The 19,167-nt window shown below is 39.9% G+C and overlaps 1 protein-coding gene across 2 annotated transcripts in view; it reads right to left on the bottom strand.

Moving 5' to 3' along the window:
* LOC308435446 (ATP-dependent translocase ABCB1) overlaps nucleotides 1-19,167 on the bottom strand; it is a 58,168-nt gene that overhangs the window by 30,552 nt on the left and 8,449 nt on the right. For both annotated transcript variants that reach the window (XM_080936081.1, XM_080936080.1), the window contains exons 5-17: nucleotides 16,726-16,783; nucleotides 14,664-14,855; nucleotides 13,918-14,089; nucleotides 12,840-12,964; nucleotides 11,440-11,611; nucleotides 5,428-5,541; nucleotides 5,173-5,283; nucleotides 4,846-4,971; nucleotides 4,552-4,755; nucleotides 4,165-4,335; nucleotides 3,761-3,922; nucleotides 2,458-2,634; nucleotides 921-1,067 (exon numbers count right to left, since the gene is read on the bottom strand). In XM_080936081.1, coding sequence (XP_080792207.1) covers nucleotides 921-1,067; nucleotides 2,458-2,634; nucleotides 3,761-3,922; nucleotides 4,165-4,335; nucleotides 4,552-4,755; nucleotides 4,846-4,971; nucleotides 5,173-5,283; nucleotides 5,428-5,541; nucleotides 11,440-11,611; nucleotides 12,840-12,964; nucleotides 13,918-14,089; nucleotides 14,664-14,855; nucleotides 16,726-16,783 — 1,931 coding nt within the window. The remainder of the gene's footprint in view (nucleotides 1-920; nucleotides 1,068-2,457; nucleotides 2,635-3,760; nucleotides 3,923-4,164; nucleotides 4,336-4,551; nucleotides 4,756-4,845; nucleotides 4,972-5,172; nucleotides 5,284-5,427; nucleotides 5,542-11,439; nucleotides 11,612-12,839; nucleotides 12,965-13,917; nucleotides 14,090-14,663; nucleotides 14,856-16,725; nucleotides 16,784-19,167) is intronic.

Below are 19,167 nucleotides of genomic sequence, written 5' to 3' on the forward strand. Positions count from 1 at the left end.
ACAGTCTTTGTGTAATGATATGAGTTTGGCTTCCAGAATGCCGACCTCCAAAGCATCTGCATTCTGTTTTCCTTCAAGACAGAGGAAGTCTACCATTCACAGACTCATCCAATATTTGGGCATGTGTGTGTGGGTCCATATAAGATCAATGCATGCCATCCTACCATGGAATGAATAGTAATAAATTCTCTCCACTTGGAATCTCAGTAAGGAACAATATTGTTCAACAACTCTTTGTTTTACTATGTGAAGATTTCCAAATGCCCCCAGTTGTCTCTGCTGACTATTGGAACTGGAAAGCCTATTAGGGAGCTTATCCCTGAAAAAAATGGAGTCTCCTTCTCTTTGGAACCACTGTGGGGCCTTGTGAAATGCCCCCCATCCACATTGGTCTGTTGACTGGTGTTTTATTATGGGTCTGCTTGGGCCAATTATGTTGTCAAGATTTCATGGGTGTAGCTCCCATGTGACCCAGCACCACGTATCCTGGTTTTCTGGCTCTTAAAATCTTTCTGCTCCTCCCCCAAGGTAGCTCATTTTGTCTATTGTCTTTTAGTCATATTTCTTTGCATTTTTCCACTAAATGGACTGAGTAGGTTGTGTGAGTGAGTGTGTATGTTTGTGTATAAAACAATAATAATTCCAAAAGAGAGCAGGTAGTGAGTGGACATGAAAAGTTGGTGGGGGTTGAAGGAGATGAAAATGATACAAATACAGTACTCTTTTAAGAAATTCTCAAAGCAATTTAAAATTTTAATAAAATATTAGGTCTCTTCTTACAAATTAGACTCCTCCCATTAAAAGCCAAGTGAAGAATCGTGCTTTTCTGGTTTGTTGTCAGTGCTACAAACAGAAGCAATTTATTTTCTCTTAGGCAGTAAACACAAACAAATAAACACAAAACAGACACCAGCACTTACCCCTACAATCTTTGAAAATACAATGGCAAACACTGGCTGTATGCACCCGTTTATAACAGAGCAAAGTACACCAACAACCAAATAAGGCCATTCACTTATATTTAGCTTTAGGATCCGCCAAAAAGAAACCAGAGGCACATCTTCATCCTGGAAAACATATACATGACAACTGAATAGTTTACAAAATTGATAATTCAGGGGCTAGAGAAACGTCACGGCAGTTAAGGACACTTGTTGGTCCTCCAGAGGACCTATTTTCTTCCCCGCACCCACAAGGTTGTTCATAAATGTTTATAACTCTAGTTCTAGGGGATCTGATTTTGGCCTTTAGGGGCACCACAAACACATGGTACACAGACATGCATGCAACTGAAACACTCGCACACATAAAAGTATTATTTAAAAATTGATAGTTAAACTTGTCCTCTATAGCTCCAACCATATGTATTATCATTAATGAATATAAAACTATTCCTTATTGACTAGTACTGTTTCTGAAGTCAACTCTGACAGTCTGCATTAAAAAAAAAAACAAACAAACAAACAAACAAAAAAAATGAATGTTGTTACTACCAGTATCTTGGCCTAGAATTCAGAAGACAAGAATATTTACAATTAGGAACAAACCATAGAAAACTTAATATTGTCAGGTCCACCAGAATCTTACTCTTTCTAAAAATTCTTAAACCACCCTAACACAGAATCTGACATTACTGACATCTGAAGTTATAAACACTACATGCTTCTAGCTCTTGTAAACATGATCTTGGCAGGCTTGTTTACTTAAATATACTATGGCTGGACTCTATCTCCAGACATCTGTCCGGAATTTTTATGAATGTTCAGAGAACAATGGCATACAAGGAAGGGTTGCATACGACTTGCTATATCAGATCGTAAAATGAGGGATGACATGCAGCTCAGAGGTAAGATGTTCAACTAGAATATATGAGGACCTAGAACCACAAAAACAAAAACAAAACCACATGCTTTTACTAATTCCCTGAGAATCAGCCAACATTTCTGACTTTAGAAGTTCCTGTTGATGATGGCTATCATCATCATTTTTATAGGATCTGAATCCCCAACAGACAAGCCCCAGACTGTACCAGTGAAGGACTCTGAATTAAGATTTGTTAACTGATGTGAGAATACTTAGCTGTGAGATGGAATGAAAGGCGGTGGGAACTGAACACAAGCATTCATCACCCTTCCTTCCTCTCTTAAGTTGCTGCAGTGAGGTATTTTTTTTTTTTTTTGTCACAGTAATAGGGCCATTTACTAATATAGACCACTACAGTTCCTTTACATAAATTCAACATTTAGAAAATTTTATATAAATCCTTATTCTAAAGTGCCAAACTGACTGTAAAATGTTATGGTTTGGGTTTCTGAAATACTCTATAAAACATGAGAGATGGATTCTAAATATCTATCTTGCTTTTTGTCCTATCCCAGCCTCAGCTCACCCAACTAACAGAGACACAAAAAGGAGTGTGGCGAGGATTTATAACTAAGACTATGGCCACATCCATACCACGTCCTCTTTTGTACTAAGTCTCCTCTCTTGGTCTTGTTTTCCATGGATACTTCTTCTGCAAATTGATCTCCTTATTAAAGAGGATTTTGATTCTTCTGAAGTCAATTCAGGGGCATCGGCATCACTTTGGGATTCATAAGTATCATTTCCTGGTTCGATTTCATTTCCTCTAGTCTATAACAAATGAAAAAATAAAGAAATTGGTTGGACACAGTTAAACAAGGGAAATGACTCACCGAGCTTAAGCATTAACGAAAATAATGAAATGTTTCAAGTTATTATGGGAAAGGATGAGTTAAGGTGCTATGCTTTCTCATTTGCAATGCAAACCACAAAATGAGCAGGACTGCCAGCAAATGCAATGGCTCTTCTGCATCACTGCAGTGCTTCTTTGCTTGAAAACCAGACACGAACCTAGACATATCTAGGAAGAGGGAATCTTAATTAAGAAAGTGCACTTTTAAGACTGACTTTTAGGCAAGTCTGTGGGAGTATTTTCTTGATTTATGATTGAAGTGGGAGGACCCAGCCCACTGTAGGTGGTGTTATCCCTGGGGAGGTGATCTTGGATTGTATAAGAAAGCAGGCTGAGCAAATCAAAGGAGCAAGCCAGTAAGCAGCATTCCTACATGGCCTCTGCATCAGTTCCTGCCTCCAAGTTCCTGCCTTCAGTTATTGGCCTGACTTCCCTGGATGACGGACTGACTGTAAGCTGTAGGATGGAATGTACCCTTTCCTCAAAGCTAACTAAAAATTTTTTTCTTCTCTGGGGCATTCAGTCAACCAAGTTTGCTTTGAAGAAGTGTTATCAATGACAATATGTACATTCTATGTGAGTCACATTTGTCATTTACATTTTCCTAGCAGCCACATTAAAAAGTGTGAAAATAGGTTTAAAAATCAATTTTAATTATATATTTGATTTAATGAATCCAAGATATTACTGTTATCCAATGTATTATACATTTAACCTGTAACAATACAAAAACCTATTAGGATGTTCTGCATTTTTTTTATACTAGGCCTTCAGAATCCCAAGTGTTCCATTGTGTACTTGAAACATTTCAAAACCCAGATTAGTCCCTATTTAAAGCACATGTTACTGCCAGGGATAAGTCATCTAGCAATCTTGTTAAACGGTATCATTCCTTCTTAAGCTTCTCTCTTTCCCAGAAGAAGTAACATAGGAAACTGCTTGGTCCTAAATATCCAAGCTAATCAAATCAAATTTATCTGTAGATTAAATGTAGTGATGGCTTATTATTGTGATAAATTAGGACATTCTAGAGTTCCACTGTACCTGTGTCATGACAAGTTTGAAGTAAATGCCCTTCTCTTTCATGAGCTCATCATGGTTCCCCTGCTCCACAATGACACCGCCATCAAACCCAGCGATGACGTCAGCATTCCGGACCGTAGACAGGCGGTGAGCTATCACAATGGTGGTCCGGCCTTCTCTGGCCTGGAGAGAGAGAGACCTGGCTTCAAACTAAATTCAATCATTTGTCTTATGTTTACTAAACGCCAGTGCTTTGACATTATACGGCCAGTAAAGCTCCGTAAAATAGCCCATAGTTTGAATATACATGTTCAAGTGCACCAGTACATACATATGCATACATACACACTTAGTCACACTCATGAAAAAAAAGGAGAATATTATTATTATTGTAATTTAGACGTTTGTACGTATAGCACACAAACCTTATCCAGAGCGGCCTGAACCACGGCTTCACTCTCTGTGTCCAAGGCTGATGTGGCCTCGTCCAGCAGGAGGATCTTGGGGTTGCGGACCAGGGCCCGGGCAATGGCGATTCTCTGTTTCTGTCCCCCACTCAGCTGCGCCCCTCTCTCACCAACCAGGGTGTCAAATTTCTATAATTCAAACAAATAAAAATACAGGAGAATATGGCAAAGAAATACACATACGTATCACTATTTGATAGGGCGTGGGCTATAAAATCCAAGGTAAATGGATTTCCCAGCTAAGGCAGTTCTTCTGCCTCACAGAAGGTTCCTGGGGTCACATGAACTGCATCAGCCAGGGCTCTACCCTCTCAGCCTGGGGTGACAGAGGTCAGGACGACTCACATGGGGCAGTTTCATGATGAAGTCATAGGCATTGGCTTCCTTGACGGCTTTCTCTATCTCATCCATGGTGACGTTTTCTCGGCCATAGCGAATGTTTTCGGCGATCGTGGTGGCAAACAGCACAGGCTCCTGACTCACCACGCCAATGATCTCCCGCAGATACCTCACATTGATGGTCCTGATGTCCTGTCCGTCGATACTGACCTGGGACAAAAACGTGTGGTTTGCACCCTTTAGAATCACGGAGTCGGGACGCTGGCAGTGTTAACTGGTGCTGGCTGCATGCCTACTCACCTCGCCCTCCGTGGGGTCGTAGAGCCTCTGCAGCAGCTGGACTGTCGTGCTTTTCCCACAGCCACTGTTGCCAACCAGGGCCACTGTCTGGCCACTCTTCACCTTCAGGTTGAGGCCCTTCAGGATCTACCAAGATATGTGAGAAGCCAGCGTTAGGCCACTTCCCGCGACAGATGGATGCATGTAAATTTTATGAGCTGAAAGGTGAATTCAATACTGTGTTTAAATACATTAAATATATAATTATATTCCTTTCTTGTATAACATGTAAAAAAATATCTCTGTCCAACAGATTGCCGACTCATAGATTTATCATTATCACTATACCTTAATTTCACTTCGAGATGGGTAGTTGAAGTGGACATTTTTAAATTCTAAATTTCCCATTATTCTGTCTGGTTTGTGTCCCTTTGTTGAGAAGCTGTCGATGCTTGGCTCCTAGGCAGAAGAATATTTGAGGAGGTCACTAGGTTACAGTAACTATTCTGTAGTGACATGTTGTGGAGAGAAGGAGCAATAATGAAATTGACTCAACCAGAAAACTCTTTTGATGAGGTGGATAAATGGGCAAGTCAGACTTACATTATCAATTATCTTGAAGATTTCATAGGCTGCCCCTCTTGCGTTTGCAAAGGCCTCTATGTTTGGAGCTAAATGTCCAATACTAAAAGTTCCCAATAGAATGGAGAAGAAGACCTGAGGAAGGGGACCAAAGCCAGCGGTTACTTAGTACTCAAGTACAGTTTTCTCATGGCTCCTCCTCCTTCTAACATAACCATCTCCCTTTCAAAATGACAAGAATACTGAGTACTAAATATTTTAACTAATGACTAAGAGATTCAAGTTCAAATCCTGGTAATCCACTATATGTATCCACTCCACAGTATATATGTATATCAAAGCATTACATTGAAGTCAACAAAAGTGAAATAGTTGTGATTCTTCGACTAAAATTTTTAAAAAATTGATAGAAAGGTAAATGTAAACATTCAGTGTGTCTAGAATTTGGAACTAATCTTACTTGTTTCAACAGACAAGAGTATAATTTCTATACAAGCACCATATCAAATAGTTTTTTTTTTACCTCTTTCAAAGATTAAGCATTTTTTTTTACCAAGAGTAAAATGAAATAAACACAAAGAAATTTTACAATGCAATAAAGGCAAGAAGACCAGGTCTATGCCTGGGATGAACACTGTATCTTCAGGACATTCTCTGCTAATCCTTGGCCTTCAAGCTGGCCTGCTCTGTCTATACTGCATGAGATGCTACTGCCTGTAAACCTCTCTCTATTACAAGGCCCACGCTTAAGATGTGACTCCACATCCCCCGTTCATCTCTCTAGACTGCGTTCTCTTTGGAAATCCAATGAACAGGTATTTGGGACTTTGTTTTATTGAAAACACTTTCTTCTTGTTACTAAAGACTTGGCTTTGCTCTGTTGGGGCTGAAGACCACATATGTCAAGATTCATTTCTAAGCCATACAGGAACATTGAAAGTGAGGGCATATGCTTCTGTCACGACTGTTCAGCAGAAGAGGTGGGAGAAGCCAGAAGTGTTTAGACAGTTGCTCCAAATCACACAGCTAGAAAAGTCTGGCTGGAATTTTAACCCAGTGAGTCTGGGATGAAATCCTACATGCAATATTCTAGTTCTTCTGTTTTGTAAGGCAGATCTGCACCCTGGGAACATCTCATGTACATCCCTTCTCTGAAGCTGAGGATGTGGCTCAGGAGTGCTGCAGCTCTCTGGGTATTATCCTCAGCATATGAAAGAAACAAAACTGTTTCTCTACATCACACTAAGCAGGATACACTTTTTTATTTCAATTTGTAACTTTCTATTTTTTAAATTAGATACTCTGTATTTACATTTGAAAGGTTATCCCTTTACCCCCTCCCTGCCCGGCTCCCATCCCCCCATTTGTCTTCACCAAGGCACACTTCTAGCTCCCAATCACCCTCTCCACCTCAGTGCCTTGATATTCCCCTATACTGGGAAAACGAGCCCTTCCTGAACCAAAGCCTCTTCTCACATTGATGCCAGACACTGATGCTGCTATATTCAGGTACATATGCAACTGGAGCCATAGGTCTCTCAGTGTGTGCTCAATGGTTGGTGTTTTAGTTGATAGGCAGGACACGCTTCTCATTACAACTCAAACTTTTCAATTTAAAACACCCACCCCCCCAACAACAACAACAAAAATACCCACTTCTTAAAAATAAAAACTAACCAAAAGCTGGAGAGATGTTTCAGCAGTTAAAAACACATACTGCTCTTGCAAAGGACATGAGTTCAGTTCCAAGCACCATGTTGGGCTGTTCATAACCTGCAGCTAAGAACACAGCTGAAACTCCAGTTTCTGTGTGTTATGTGTGTATGTGTGTATATATAAAATTTAAAATAAGGTCTTCATCTGCACCCAGAGCTAAGGCTGTTCCAAAGACCTCTTCAGTACACAGATCCTTCTCAGAAAAAGCTGGTCTTCTAGGAGTGATCTCACTACTAAGATCACAGGCTCACAGGCCCACAGGAGGGACAAGCTCCAGTCAGAGACAGTAAGACCAACTAACAGCAGAGAAAACCAGATCCAAGAAGCAAGAACAAGAACCTAAGCAACAGAAAACAAAGCTACTTGGCATCATCAGAACCCAGTTCTCCTACAACAGCAAGTCCTGGATATCACAACACACTGGAAAAGCAAGATTTGGATTTAAAATCACATCTGATGATGATGATGATGATGATGATGATGATGATGATGATGATGACGACGACGACAACGACGACGATGATGATAGAGGACTTTAAGAAGGACATAAGTAACTTCCCTAAAGAAATATAGTCTCATTAGTTGTTGAGAAAGCATTTGACAAAATTTAATAAACCTTCATGTTAAAAATCTTGGAAAGATCAGGAATTCAAGGCCCATACTTAAACATAGTAAAAACAATATACAACAAACCAGTAGCCAACATCAAACTAAATGGAGAGAAATGTGAAGCAATCCTACTAAGATTAGGAACTAGACAAGGCTGCCCACTCTCCCCCTACCATTTCAATATAGTACTGGAAGTCCTGGCCAGAGCAATTAGACAAGAAAAGAGGTCGAAGAGATACAAATTGAAAAGGAAGAAATAAAAATATCACTATTTACAAATGATATGATAGTATTCTTAAGTGACCCCCAAAATTCCACCAGAGAACTCATACAGCTGATAAACAACTTCAGCAAAGTCTCAATATAAAATTAATTCAAACAGATCACAAGCCTTTCTCTACTCAAAAGATAAACAGGCTGAGAAAGAAATTAGAAAAACATGACCCTTCACAATAGTCACAAATAATATAAAATACTTTGGTGTGACCCTAACCAAGCAAGTAAAACATCTGTATGACAAGAACTTCAAGTCTCTGAAGAAAGAAATCGAAGAAGATCATAGAAGATGAAAAGATCTCTCATGCTCATGGATTGGCAGGATTAACAAAGTAAAAATGGTCATCTTGTTGAAATCAATCTACAGATTTAATGTAATCCCTATCAAAATTCCAACTCAATTCTTCATAGTGTTAGAAAAAGCAATTTGCAAATTCATCTGGAATAACAAAAAAACCCAGGATAGTAAAAACTATTATCAACAATAAAAGAACTGGGGGAAATCACCATCCCTGACCTCAAGCTGTATTACAGATCAATTGTGATAAAAAAAACTGCATGGTATTGATGGTATTGACAGGCAGGTAGATCAATGGAATAGAATTCAAGACCCAGAAATGAACGCACACACCTATCGTCATTTGATTTTTGACAAAGGAGCTAAAGCCATCCAGTGGGAAAAAAAGACAGCACTTTCAACAAATGATGCAAGCTTAACTGGAGGTCAGCATGTAGAAGAATGCAAATGGATCTATTCTTAGCTCCTTGTACAAAGCTGTCAATAGGACAAAAAATGGTAACTAAATGATTGGGAAAAGATCTTTACCAATTCTACATCTAATAGAGGACTGATATCTATTATATGCAAAGAACTCAAGAAGTTAGACTCATGGGAACCAATAACCCTATTAAAATTGGGTCACAGAGGTAAACAAAGAATTCTCAACTGAGGAATATTAAATGGCAGAGAAGCACCTAAAGAAATGTTCAAAATCCTTAGTTATCAGGGAAATGCAATTCTAAACAACCCTGAGAGTCCACCTCACACCAGTCAGAATAACTAAGATCACACTATCCCTGACCTCATGCTATATTACAAGGCAATTGTGCTGAAAACTACATGGTACTGGTACTGAAATAGGCACGTAGATCAATGGAATAGAATAGAAGATCCAGACATGAGCCCTCACATATATGCTCACCTGATTTTTGACAAAGAAGCTGTAAACATTCAATGGAAAAAGAACAGCCTATTCAACAAATGGTGTTGGTCCAACTGGCACTCAGCATGCAGAAGAATGAAAATAGACCCTTTCTTATCTCCTTGTACAAAGCTCAAGTGTAAGTGGATCAAAGATCTCCACATTAAACCAGATACACTGAAACTATTAGATAAGAAAGTAGGGAAAACCTTAAAACTCATAGGCACAGGAGAAAATTTCAATAAAAACAAAAACAAAAAACAAAAACTCAGATGACAGCAGATGCTTGTGAGGATGTGGAAAAAGAGGAACACTCCTCCACTGTTGGTGGGATTGCAAGCTGGTACAACCACTCTGGAAATCAGTCTGGCAGTTCCTCAGGAAATTAGACATAGAACTACCTGAGGCCGCAGCTATACCACTCTTGGGCATATACATAACTGATGCTCTAACATATAACAAGGACACATGCTTTACTATGTTCATAACAGCCTTATTTATAATAGCCAGAAGCTAGAAAGAATACAGATGTCCTTCAACAGAGTAATCGATATAGAAATTGTTGTATATTTATACAGTGAAATACTACACAGCTATGAAAAACAATGACTTCATGAAATTCTTAGGCAAATGAATGGAGTTAGAAGAAGGAAGACCAAAATCTGGATGCTTTAGTACTTCTTAGAAGGGGGAACAAAATAGTCATGGGAGGAAATACAGGGACAAACTATGGAGCAAAGTCTGAAGGAAAAGCCATCAGAGACTGCCCCACCTGGGGAATCAATCCCATAAGCAGCCACCAAACCCAGTCACTATTGCTCATGCCAAGAGAATGCTTGCAGATAACCATCACACTGAGCATGGGGAATTAGAAAAAGGACTGAAGGAGCATGAGGTTTGCAACCCCATGAGAGCAACAACAATATCAACCAATCAGACCTCCCAGAGCTCCCAGGGACTAAATCACTAATCAAACTACACACATGGGAATGGGGCAGGACACCCATTGATCCAGCTGCATGTGTAGCAGAGGATGGCATTGTCTGGCATCAATAGGAGGAGAGGCCCTTGGTCCTGTGAAGGCTTATTTCCCCAGTGTAGGGGAATGCCAGGGTGATGAGGTGGAAGTGGAGGGACGGGAGGCGGAGCATTCTCTTAGAAGCAGGGGAAGAGAAATGGGAGTTGGAGAGGAGAGAACAGGTAAAGGGGATAACATTTGAAATGTAAATACATAAAATATCCAATAAAAAGGAAAACAAAAAGAATTAAAGAAATAAATTAATTAATTTTTAAAGTAATATTTTAAACTACCTTAAAAATTGGGGCAGAGGGCAGTAAAGCCTATTTCTAATTAAATAGCCCTATAAATGGTGTTAAATGGAGTTTAAAAAAAGAAGCAATTTCTGTGTTACAAATCTAAATTTTTATAAGGGGAACTGTTCGTCAGACATGCTTCCCACCTATGACTGCTAAACTCAAAAGCTAAGGAAATGCAATCACCATTTTGAGGATAACCTGGATTACATAGTGAAAGTATAAATGTATAGAAAGGTATTACATTACATGATTCAAAAAGAAAGGTGGCCATGGTCATGAACTCAATACGTTTGTGTTTGGGGAGAGAAAGAATGAGCCCACTATCACAGGTTGAGCTTGGTTAATAAGTTATTTCATTGTTCAGATTAAAGAAAACAGCACCTGTCCCTGTTCACAGTCCTACAAGACAGAACATCTCTAAATCGAATTTTCTATTACAAATAATATCAACTTACATTTCTACAAATTTGTGAGGCATACTAGCTATTATTCAAAAAATTTTTATGGTTTAGATTTTGTTTGAATAGTAAATGAGGACATGTCCTCAAATGTAAGCTCATAGAAAGATGTTAGTGTATTAGAATCGCCTTTTCTCTCTTGCCTCCAAAGACTAAATTATTCCAGACCTTAGTTATATATAACCAAGCTAATGATATCTCAAAACCATTTCAAACCATACAGTCACTCTGTTTCTTTACTGTGTATTCATCCTGTTTAAGTGTAACTTGCCTTTAATAAACTAATGTAACCAACCCATAATTTCCTTTCCACTTTCTAACCTGTGGATATCTGAACAAATATTTCTTTCTAGTATTTGGTTGTTTTTCAAACCACATTCTTCTAAGGTCAAACTAAAAGCACTCAGTTGAACTGGCATTTTAATGAATCCTTTTATAAACCACATATTACTTACGGTGAGTACTTGTCCAATAGAATATTCATTTGAGAGGACCAAGGTGGTGCCATACCAGAATGCCAGTGCATATGACGCATAGACCAACAGGTAGGCAATGCCAATGGAAATGTTGGCCGTGATGGCTTTCTTTATTCCAATATTTTTAGCTTCTTCTAAATTTTTATTGTACCTGGAAGAAAAGACACAGAAATCATTTTACATACACTCTGTTCTTAAATATTAAGAAACTCAATGAACAAGATAGTTACTTGAGTAATTGGAATTCATGCAGCCCCACAGCACACAGATGTTTTCTTCTTTTCTCCATGCATTTCCCCTCAGATGTACTATTATTATTTCATTTCTTTGTTGAAGAGAAAACTGGGACTTATATGCTTTCTGGCCTTAGTAAATAGTAAAATAATCCAACATATCAAAAGTGGGTGTTATTCCCCATACAAGAAAAACAGCTGGTCATGGTGACTGCTCTGACTCCTAGTTAGTACTAGGATTAGAAACTGAAAAATCCTTTGACAAAATCCAACACTCCAATCATGTTAAAAAGTCTTGGAGAGGTCAGGGATACATACCTAAACACAATAAAGGCAATATACAGCCAACCAACAGCCAAAATCAGATTAAATCGAGAGAAACTTAAAGCAATCCCACTAAAATTGGGGACAAGACAAGGTTACCCTGTAGGACAAGGAGCCCCTAGGGAGGCTGAATCAGGAGGGAAAAGTGGGAGCAATCAGTTGCTTCAGATGTAGAAGTTTTGTGATGATATATCCCACACCTTCCTGGAGTTTTTTGCCACCTTAAGAGATTTTTGTCTTTGGCCCCAGACACCATCCCTGCCCTGGGTATGGGAAACTTATTCTCATCTCTCAGGTCTCAGGCTAGCTAAAATCTCCTCTAAGAGACATCCTTCACTATATTTAAGTGTGTCCTCCTCCTGCTCCTCAGCACATTTCCCTTATCAAAGTGTATTTTCAAAGTTTATGTGTGTTGGGGCAGGGCACGTATGCATATGACCAAAGATGCTCTCGGGGGCAAAAAAATAAAGAAAAAAAAAAGGCATTCCTGCTTAATCACTAAGACAGCTCTCCAGCCCTATTAAAGCAAATGTCAATTTCTTTAAAAAAAATACTCCCATGGCTCTCTTTAAAGTCTTTTACTTCTTAAACTGATGCTTGTCTGTGTACCAGATAACTCCTTATTTGTAGCTTCCGTACCATCCCTCCTCTTAAGAAGAAAAGCATAGGCTTTCAAACGTTTATTTTGATGAATAAGCGAACAAAGCATGCACACTCCCCTCTTCTGAAGGCATGCAATAGGAAAATAGAATTAGAACTGAGACCTTTCAAAACATCAGCAATGACACAGAATTTTACATTTCTATCAGAAGAAGCCCAAACCTTTGGAGTTCCTTCTTTTGTCCCCCAAAGGCAACCACCGTTCTGATAGCTGCTAAGACTTCTTCAGCGACGGCTCCAGCTTTCGCATAAGCCTGGAGTTCCTTGTTGGTAAACGAAGTCAGTACCTGGCAAAGTGCAAGCTTGTGTCATTTAAAAATGCCTAGCAACTCTATCTTTTGCAAAGTAGAAGCAAGTAAAGATAGAAAAGTTGCTGGTGCATTAACAAAATCCTTGAATGCCAGGTATCTAGTGGGAGAGAGAAAGTGTAATGATTTTCCTCTCAGTCCCTTCTAGCTGCCCCAGTGACCAGTCAAGGAAGAGAATCAGAGACAGAAAGCGACTCTGGGTCAGGTGACTGATGTGTCTGGGAGCCTTCTGTGCTTCCTATTTGTCTGGGTTGAGAAGACAGCCACAAGCCCACAGTGAGAAACAGTTTCTGAAACTAGTACAGGTATCTTTTAAATGAGCAGACAATCTGAGGATCTAAGACATGTAGAGCAGGGAATAAAACCAAGGCCCCAATAACTGAAGCAAGGTGTAGTCCCTAAAGATTAAGCTGTGCTCTCTTTTCCTTATCTATCTACAAGATGATCCTAAAACATTTTAAATAATTTTTATTAAGTTCTGACATGAATCTAAACATAACTTGTTCATTGTTTCACTAAGCTGGAAAATCAATTAAGGAAAAGAAGCTTTCAGGGGGGCAAAGGCTAGGCAAGATGATTCAATGGGAAAACATGCAATGCAGCCTGCCAACCTGAGGTTGCTCCCTGGAGGGTGACACTAAGTCTGCCATTAATCACTGTAGGCTACAGACCTGGGAGAGCCACTTGTTACCTGACACCTCACAGTGATATGGTGCTGCCATGTACTGAGCACAGATCTTTCCAGGTGGGGCACCAAAAAGGTGGTCCCCTTCCTTCTTATCCTTTCCACAAATAATAGCTCAGTGGGGGCAGGGTCATCTTAGCCCACTGATGGGTAAACAGAAGTCTAAAAAGTACCGAACTCACGGTTGTTGTGGTTAAAGGTCCTCCCCTGAGTCTGGAGAGGCTCTGCAATGCGTTAATTCTCTTACCTTTGCCCACATGGCAGATGACAATCCAATAAGAGGGCTGACAGCCAAAATGACAAGGGTTAGCTTCCAACCACTTATAAATCCTATTACAAAGCCAGCTAAAAATGTTGTTATGGACTGAAAACACATCCCAATTTTGTCACCAATTCCGTCATTAATTTTGGAGACATCACTAAAGGAGAAAGAGATTGTGTTACAAATAATATCAGATTTGCAAACCAGAATTTATCCAGTTTTGTATTGCATCACTGAGTCTGATATAAATTAATATCTAGAACACACACACACAAATATTCCACTTGACAGGTTGTTTCTAGTAGATTTGTCATTAAACAGTGTTCTGTGGTTAATGAATACAAAATCACTGAGTTCATTGTGTCATCAATGAAGCAGAAGATGACAGACAGGAGCCCCTTCCTTCTTTCTGCTCTTGTCCAAGGATGCCTTGGAGACCTGGCCCGACAGTGCTCAGTGGGGCCAGACAGACCATGTTGTTGCTCCATTGCACACCACTGCTGTGCTCAGTCTTGATTCTGCCAACCTAACCCCTCACTCAGTGCCAGGCAAGCAGGAGCCCCACCCCCTCCCCTGCCAGGGTGCTGTGAACAAGAAGCTGTGTAAGTCACGGTCACAGGGCTTTACCCTGCTCAGTGACACACCAGCACTTCTCACAGAGCTGGTGGTACCTACTTCACAGCATGAAGAGCAACACCACATCTGCCTTGAGCATAAAACAAAGTACTCACTCTGTGAGCCGGGTGTTGAGCTCCCCAACGTCATGCACGTCAAACCAGCCTATCTCCTGATTCATTATGGCGTGAAAAAACTTCTGCCTGATCTTATGTATTTGTCTTCCAGCTGCCAGGCACCAGAGGGAAACCTGGATGTAGGCAACTATGAGCACACCAGCACCAATCCCTGTGTAATAGTAGGCGTACCTGAAAAACAAGGACACTGTGTGCAGATTCCATCGCCCTTAAGAGATGAGAAGCGGTTGTGAGGAGTTATATTGGTCAGCACTTCCCTATGTCTGCACTAAGGTAGAGAAATGGTCTATAGTGCTCACGGCAGCGGGGTAAATAAATCTCAGCCCTTCTCTTAACTACCTTGTAAACTCAGGCAGGCTGCTTAACATCCTGTGCCCCAATTTCCTAGCTGGAAAAAAATGGTGCTTGGGCCAGTGCCTTACATAAGACAAGCCGGCAGAGGGGTCGGTTACTATGAAAGGGTGCTTGGCATAGCGGCAGTTGGGAAGGGATGTCGTTGTCGCCCTAATCTTATGACATCCGCATCATGAGCAATCAGCAGTGACAGGCTGTCTGCTTGTCAAGGGACACGTGACAGAACATGTGGGCAAATGAAACCCAGGGATGAGAGTGTTGTCATGCCCACTGAGCTACCGAAAGACGGTGGCTGGCAAGTGACAGCTGAAAACTAATAGTATTTGTAAGCCATCTGACCAATGGTCACTTTGAACTACCCTAAAATGTTCTAAGGAATCAAAAAGCAGACCTTCTAATTTAAATGGAAACAGTGAAAAGTGAAAGCCCTCTAATTAAATTAAAAAAAAAAAAAAGACAAATTGATGTTGACTTGTTCTGAGTCTCCACATTCACAAAAGTGGACAACCCTTGGGCTTCTTTAATTGGTTGATGTTTAGATTAAAGGCAAACCTTCCAAAGTGAAATACAGGATGCAGATTTCCCCCATTAAAAAAAAAAGAGTTGTACTTGTTATCTTCTGAAGAAAGCGGTGTGTTGTAAAGAATCATCAAATTCTTACTTAAAAGCAAGACAGTGTCTGACACAGCTCTGTGCTCAGCCTATCAGGAATCTTGCTAACAGCGCATGCCCCGTTACCTCTTACAGCTCGGAAGGAGATATGGTGTAACTAGAAAGCTCATTAATAGGTGAATCTATAATCAATTATTTTTCCTGTGCCAATGATACAGCAAGAGTAGCCCCACTCAACAAGTGTAACTTATGCTTAAGGAACAACCTGTCAACTGTTTAGTTTTATTTACTTGTTCGTTTATTTACATTTTAAAGGGTTCTTTTGAAATAAGATCTTGCTACGTAGCCCAGGCTGGCCTCAGTCTCACAAGCCTCCTGTCAATATCTGCCATGGTCCTGAGGTGTGTCCACGATTCCTTAGTAATGTATTTTAAACGTTCAAGATATTGCTGTTACCTAGGCATTGGTGCTTAAACCTGTAATCCCAGCATTGTTACAGCTGAGGCAGGTGAAACGCCACAAGCTTGAGAGTAGCCTGGGCTACATTGTGAGGTCAGATGGGGTTGTAGTTGTCTGAATATGACCAAAATTACGCCTCTGTACAATAATAGTCCAAGGATTGTTTGATATCCTTCAAATACAAGCAAGTGGCTATGCTTCCTTTAAACATGTCAAACCATCCATAGAATAATGTAAAATCATATTGTCTGATTAATGTTATAGATCTTCGCACACTTGTTAAAAGATATTGAGCAACAAACTTCAAAGTACATAAAGCATTAAAATGTTTACCCAAGGTAAGCAAAGGTCAAAATTAAACATTTACTTATTCTAAGGTGTTTTATTTATTTTATTGTTTAGAACTAGAAGCTGAGTTTAAATTTTTCCACTGGCTGGTCTTATCACCATTATTACTAAGGAAACTGTGTAAGATCCAAACTAATAACCTCAAAACTATGAACAGTGAGTGGTTCTTAAATGAGACAAAAACCATCTTGTAAAGAGTGGAAATTTGTATAGATCAATATATCACGCAGCAAAGATCAAGGAAAGAATAAAGAAAGTGCAGAATTACGTGGCCATGTCTTCCTCCAGACTGCTGTTGCTGACGGTCTGTGTACTGTTGATTTCACCTAGACAACCAGAAAACAGAGCTGCCCATTTATGCCTCTTTGGTCTCCAATGATAATAAACATGGAAAAAGAAACCAAACTCAGGTCACTTGAAATTTTACACAAAATCAGGATTCAAGTGATTCAGTTACGTTCAATTCAGTTGTAATTCAAGCTTTATTGACATCCATCCGAACACTTCGCTGCTGGCTCTGCACACGTACACACCGCACACGTACACACCGCCTACATTTGGTGGTGCTTACTTTCAAGAAGAAACTCATCGTGACAAATAAACAATAATGTGACTAGGCACTTGGGCACATATTTAAACCTTATGACCTCATTTCCATACTCTTATTGTTACTTCAAAATTATCGTGAAGAATAAAGCATTATGTTAGAAAGTGCTGACAGTCTGAACCAAATATGTGAGAAACTCCAACACCTTAACCACCCACATAAATAGAAATAACTACTCGTCAACATTTTTGTATATATATTTTCAAATTTCCTTTTATAGATGCATTTATATACAGAATATTAAAAAAATGAATCTTGGTCTATACTCATTAACAAGTTTTCTTGCCAGTGTACGCTTATATCAATTTTAATTTCACATTCATTATAGCTCTTTCCAGTATCATCCTGTTACAAACTGTTCTACAAACTGGGACTATTGCTTAGTGAGAATCTACTTACTTAGCAAACAGTATGCCCTAGGTTTGATCCAGGACCACATAAACAGGCAAATAATAATTTAGAGGAATATGTGTACATATACATCAACATATGGTAATTATCGTATAGGAAAATTATCATAATCAGGACTGTTCAATCAAGGGAAGGCACACTCAAAATCTTACAGTCACCGCAACATGTTAGATTACAGCACATGCGGAACTCCGTGAGAAGGGAGGGAAAGGAAGAAAGCGGAGAATCTGTGATGTAAACAATGTGGACGGTGTGGAAGAGAGTGAGTTCCTGATGCCCTTGACCTTGGTCCTTATCCTATGCTGGACTTAAACCTCCTTCAACTCACGCATCCTCCAGTCTCTAGTCCTATCTTATGCCAACCCACTGTCATTTTTTTAATTTCTTTTATGTCACTTAGATGTTTGTGTGTCCTGCCAGTATCGGTGTGACACATTTAAAACCGTAGCAGCCTTTCTCTAGGTCTATCTGCACATTGCACTTGATTCACATGGTGGTATGCATTCAGAGACTAGAGAAAACTCCAGTTGGTTAAGCTTTGTATTCCCTCTCTCTCTCACGCACGCACACACACACACACACACACACACACACACACACAAGTAGTGTATCAGGGCTACAGAATTCTCAGACATCAGAATCTGGTGGAAAGGCTGGTCAAGTTTTAGTACTCTGTTAAAGAGTGATGGGGGTAGAATGCTTGGAAATCAGACCTCACAGTGAAGTAGTAAGAGCAAGTCCATGCTGAGACCAAGTAGGGCATCAGAAGGACGGCTGCAGCAGCAATAAAGGATGGGCTCACTGAAGTCTTTACACAGCTGTCTGGCTACAGCTCTGTATTGTGTAATGCCCTCTAGAATCTGCACCCCTTGAGCAATTAATAAACAAGGAATCTCTGTAATCTAGGACACAGCAATCACGAAATAGTAAAGTTATAACTCAAGATAAGCAGAAATACATGGACCCCAGGAACCAAGAACAAAGCAGCAAAAGTTCCAATGTGCTACGCATTAGTTTGGATATTTATGTGTATATTTCTTGGATAAGGAGACATAGTGCTTAGCTTACACCTAAGAATTCAGTTATCGGGCTAGATATGACTTGGTGGTCAGGAGCACTGGCTGCTCTCCCAGAGGTCCTGAGTTCAATTCTCAGCAACAACATATGGCTCACAACCATCTGTGATGGGATCCGATGTCCTCTTCTGTCATAAGGCACATTTGCAAATACTGCATCAATAGACATAAATAGGTAAACCTTTTTTAAAAGTTCAGCTATTAGGATAGAATTATTGTTTAGTGGAACACCATAAGTTCAATTCTCAGCATCTCAAAAAGAAATTCAAAGGATGCACAAAGCTAAGGGTTTGGTCTCTAATATTAAATGTAAATAGTCCAGGGATGAGGAGATGGTTCAGCAGTTAGGAGGGCTAACTGTTTTTGAAGAACACCCAATATCAATTTCCAGAACCCACCCTGTGTGACCCATGACCTCCTCAACTGTAGCCCCAGGGGATCTAATGGCTTCTTCTGGCCTCAGTAAGCAACCTGAACAAATGTCTATCTGAATGTTACACACACACACACACACACGCATGCATGAACACGCACACACACACACACACACACACACACACACACGCACACACATACACACAAAGAGAGAGATAGAGAGAGACAGAGACAGAGAGAG

This window comes from Micromys minutus (genome assembly GCF_963924665.1).
Source record: "Micromys minutus genome assembly, chromosome: 23".
Taxonomy (NCBI): domain Eukaryota; kingdom Metazoa; phylum Chordata; class Mammalia; order Rodentia; family Muridae; genus Micromys; species Micromys minutus.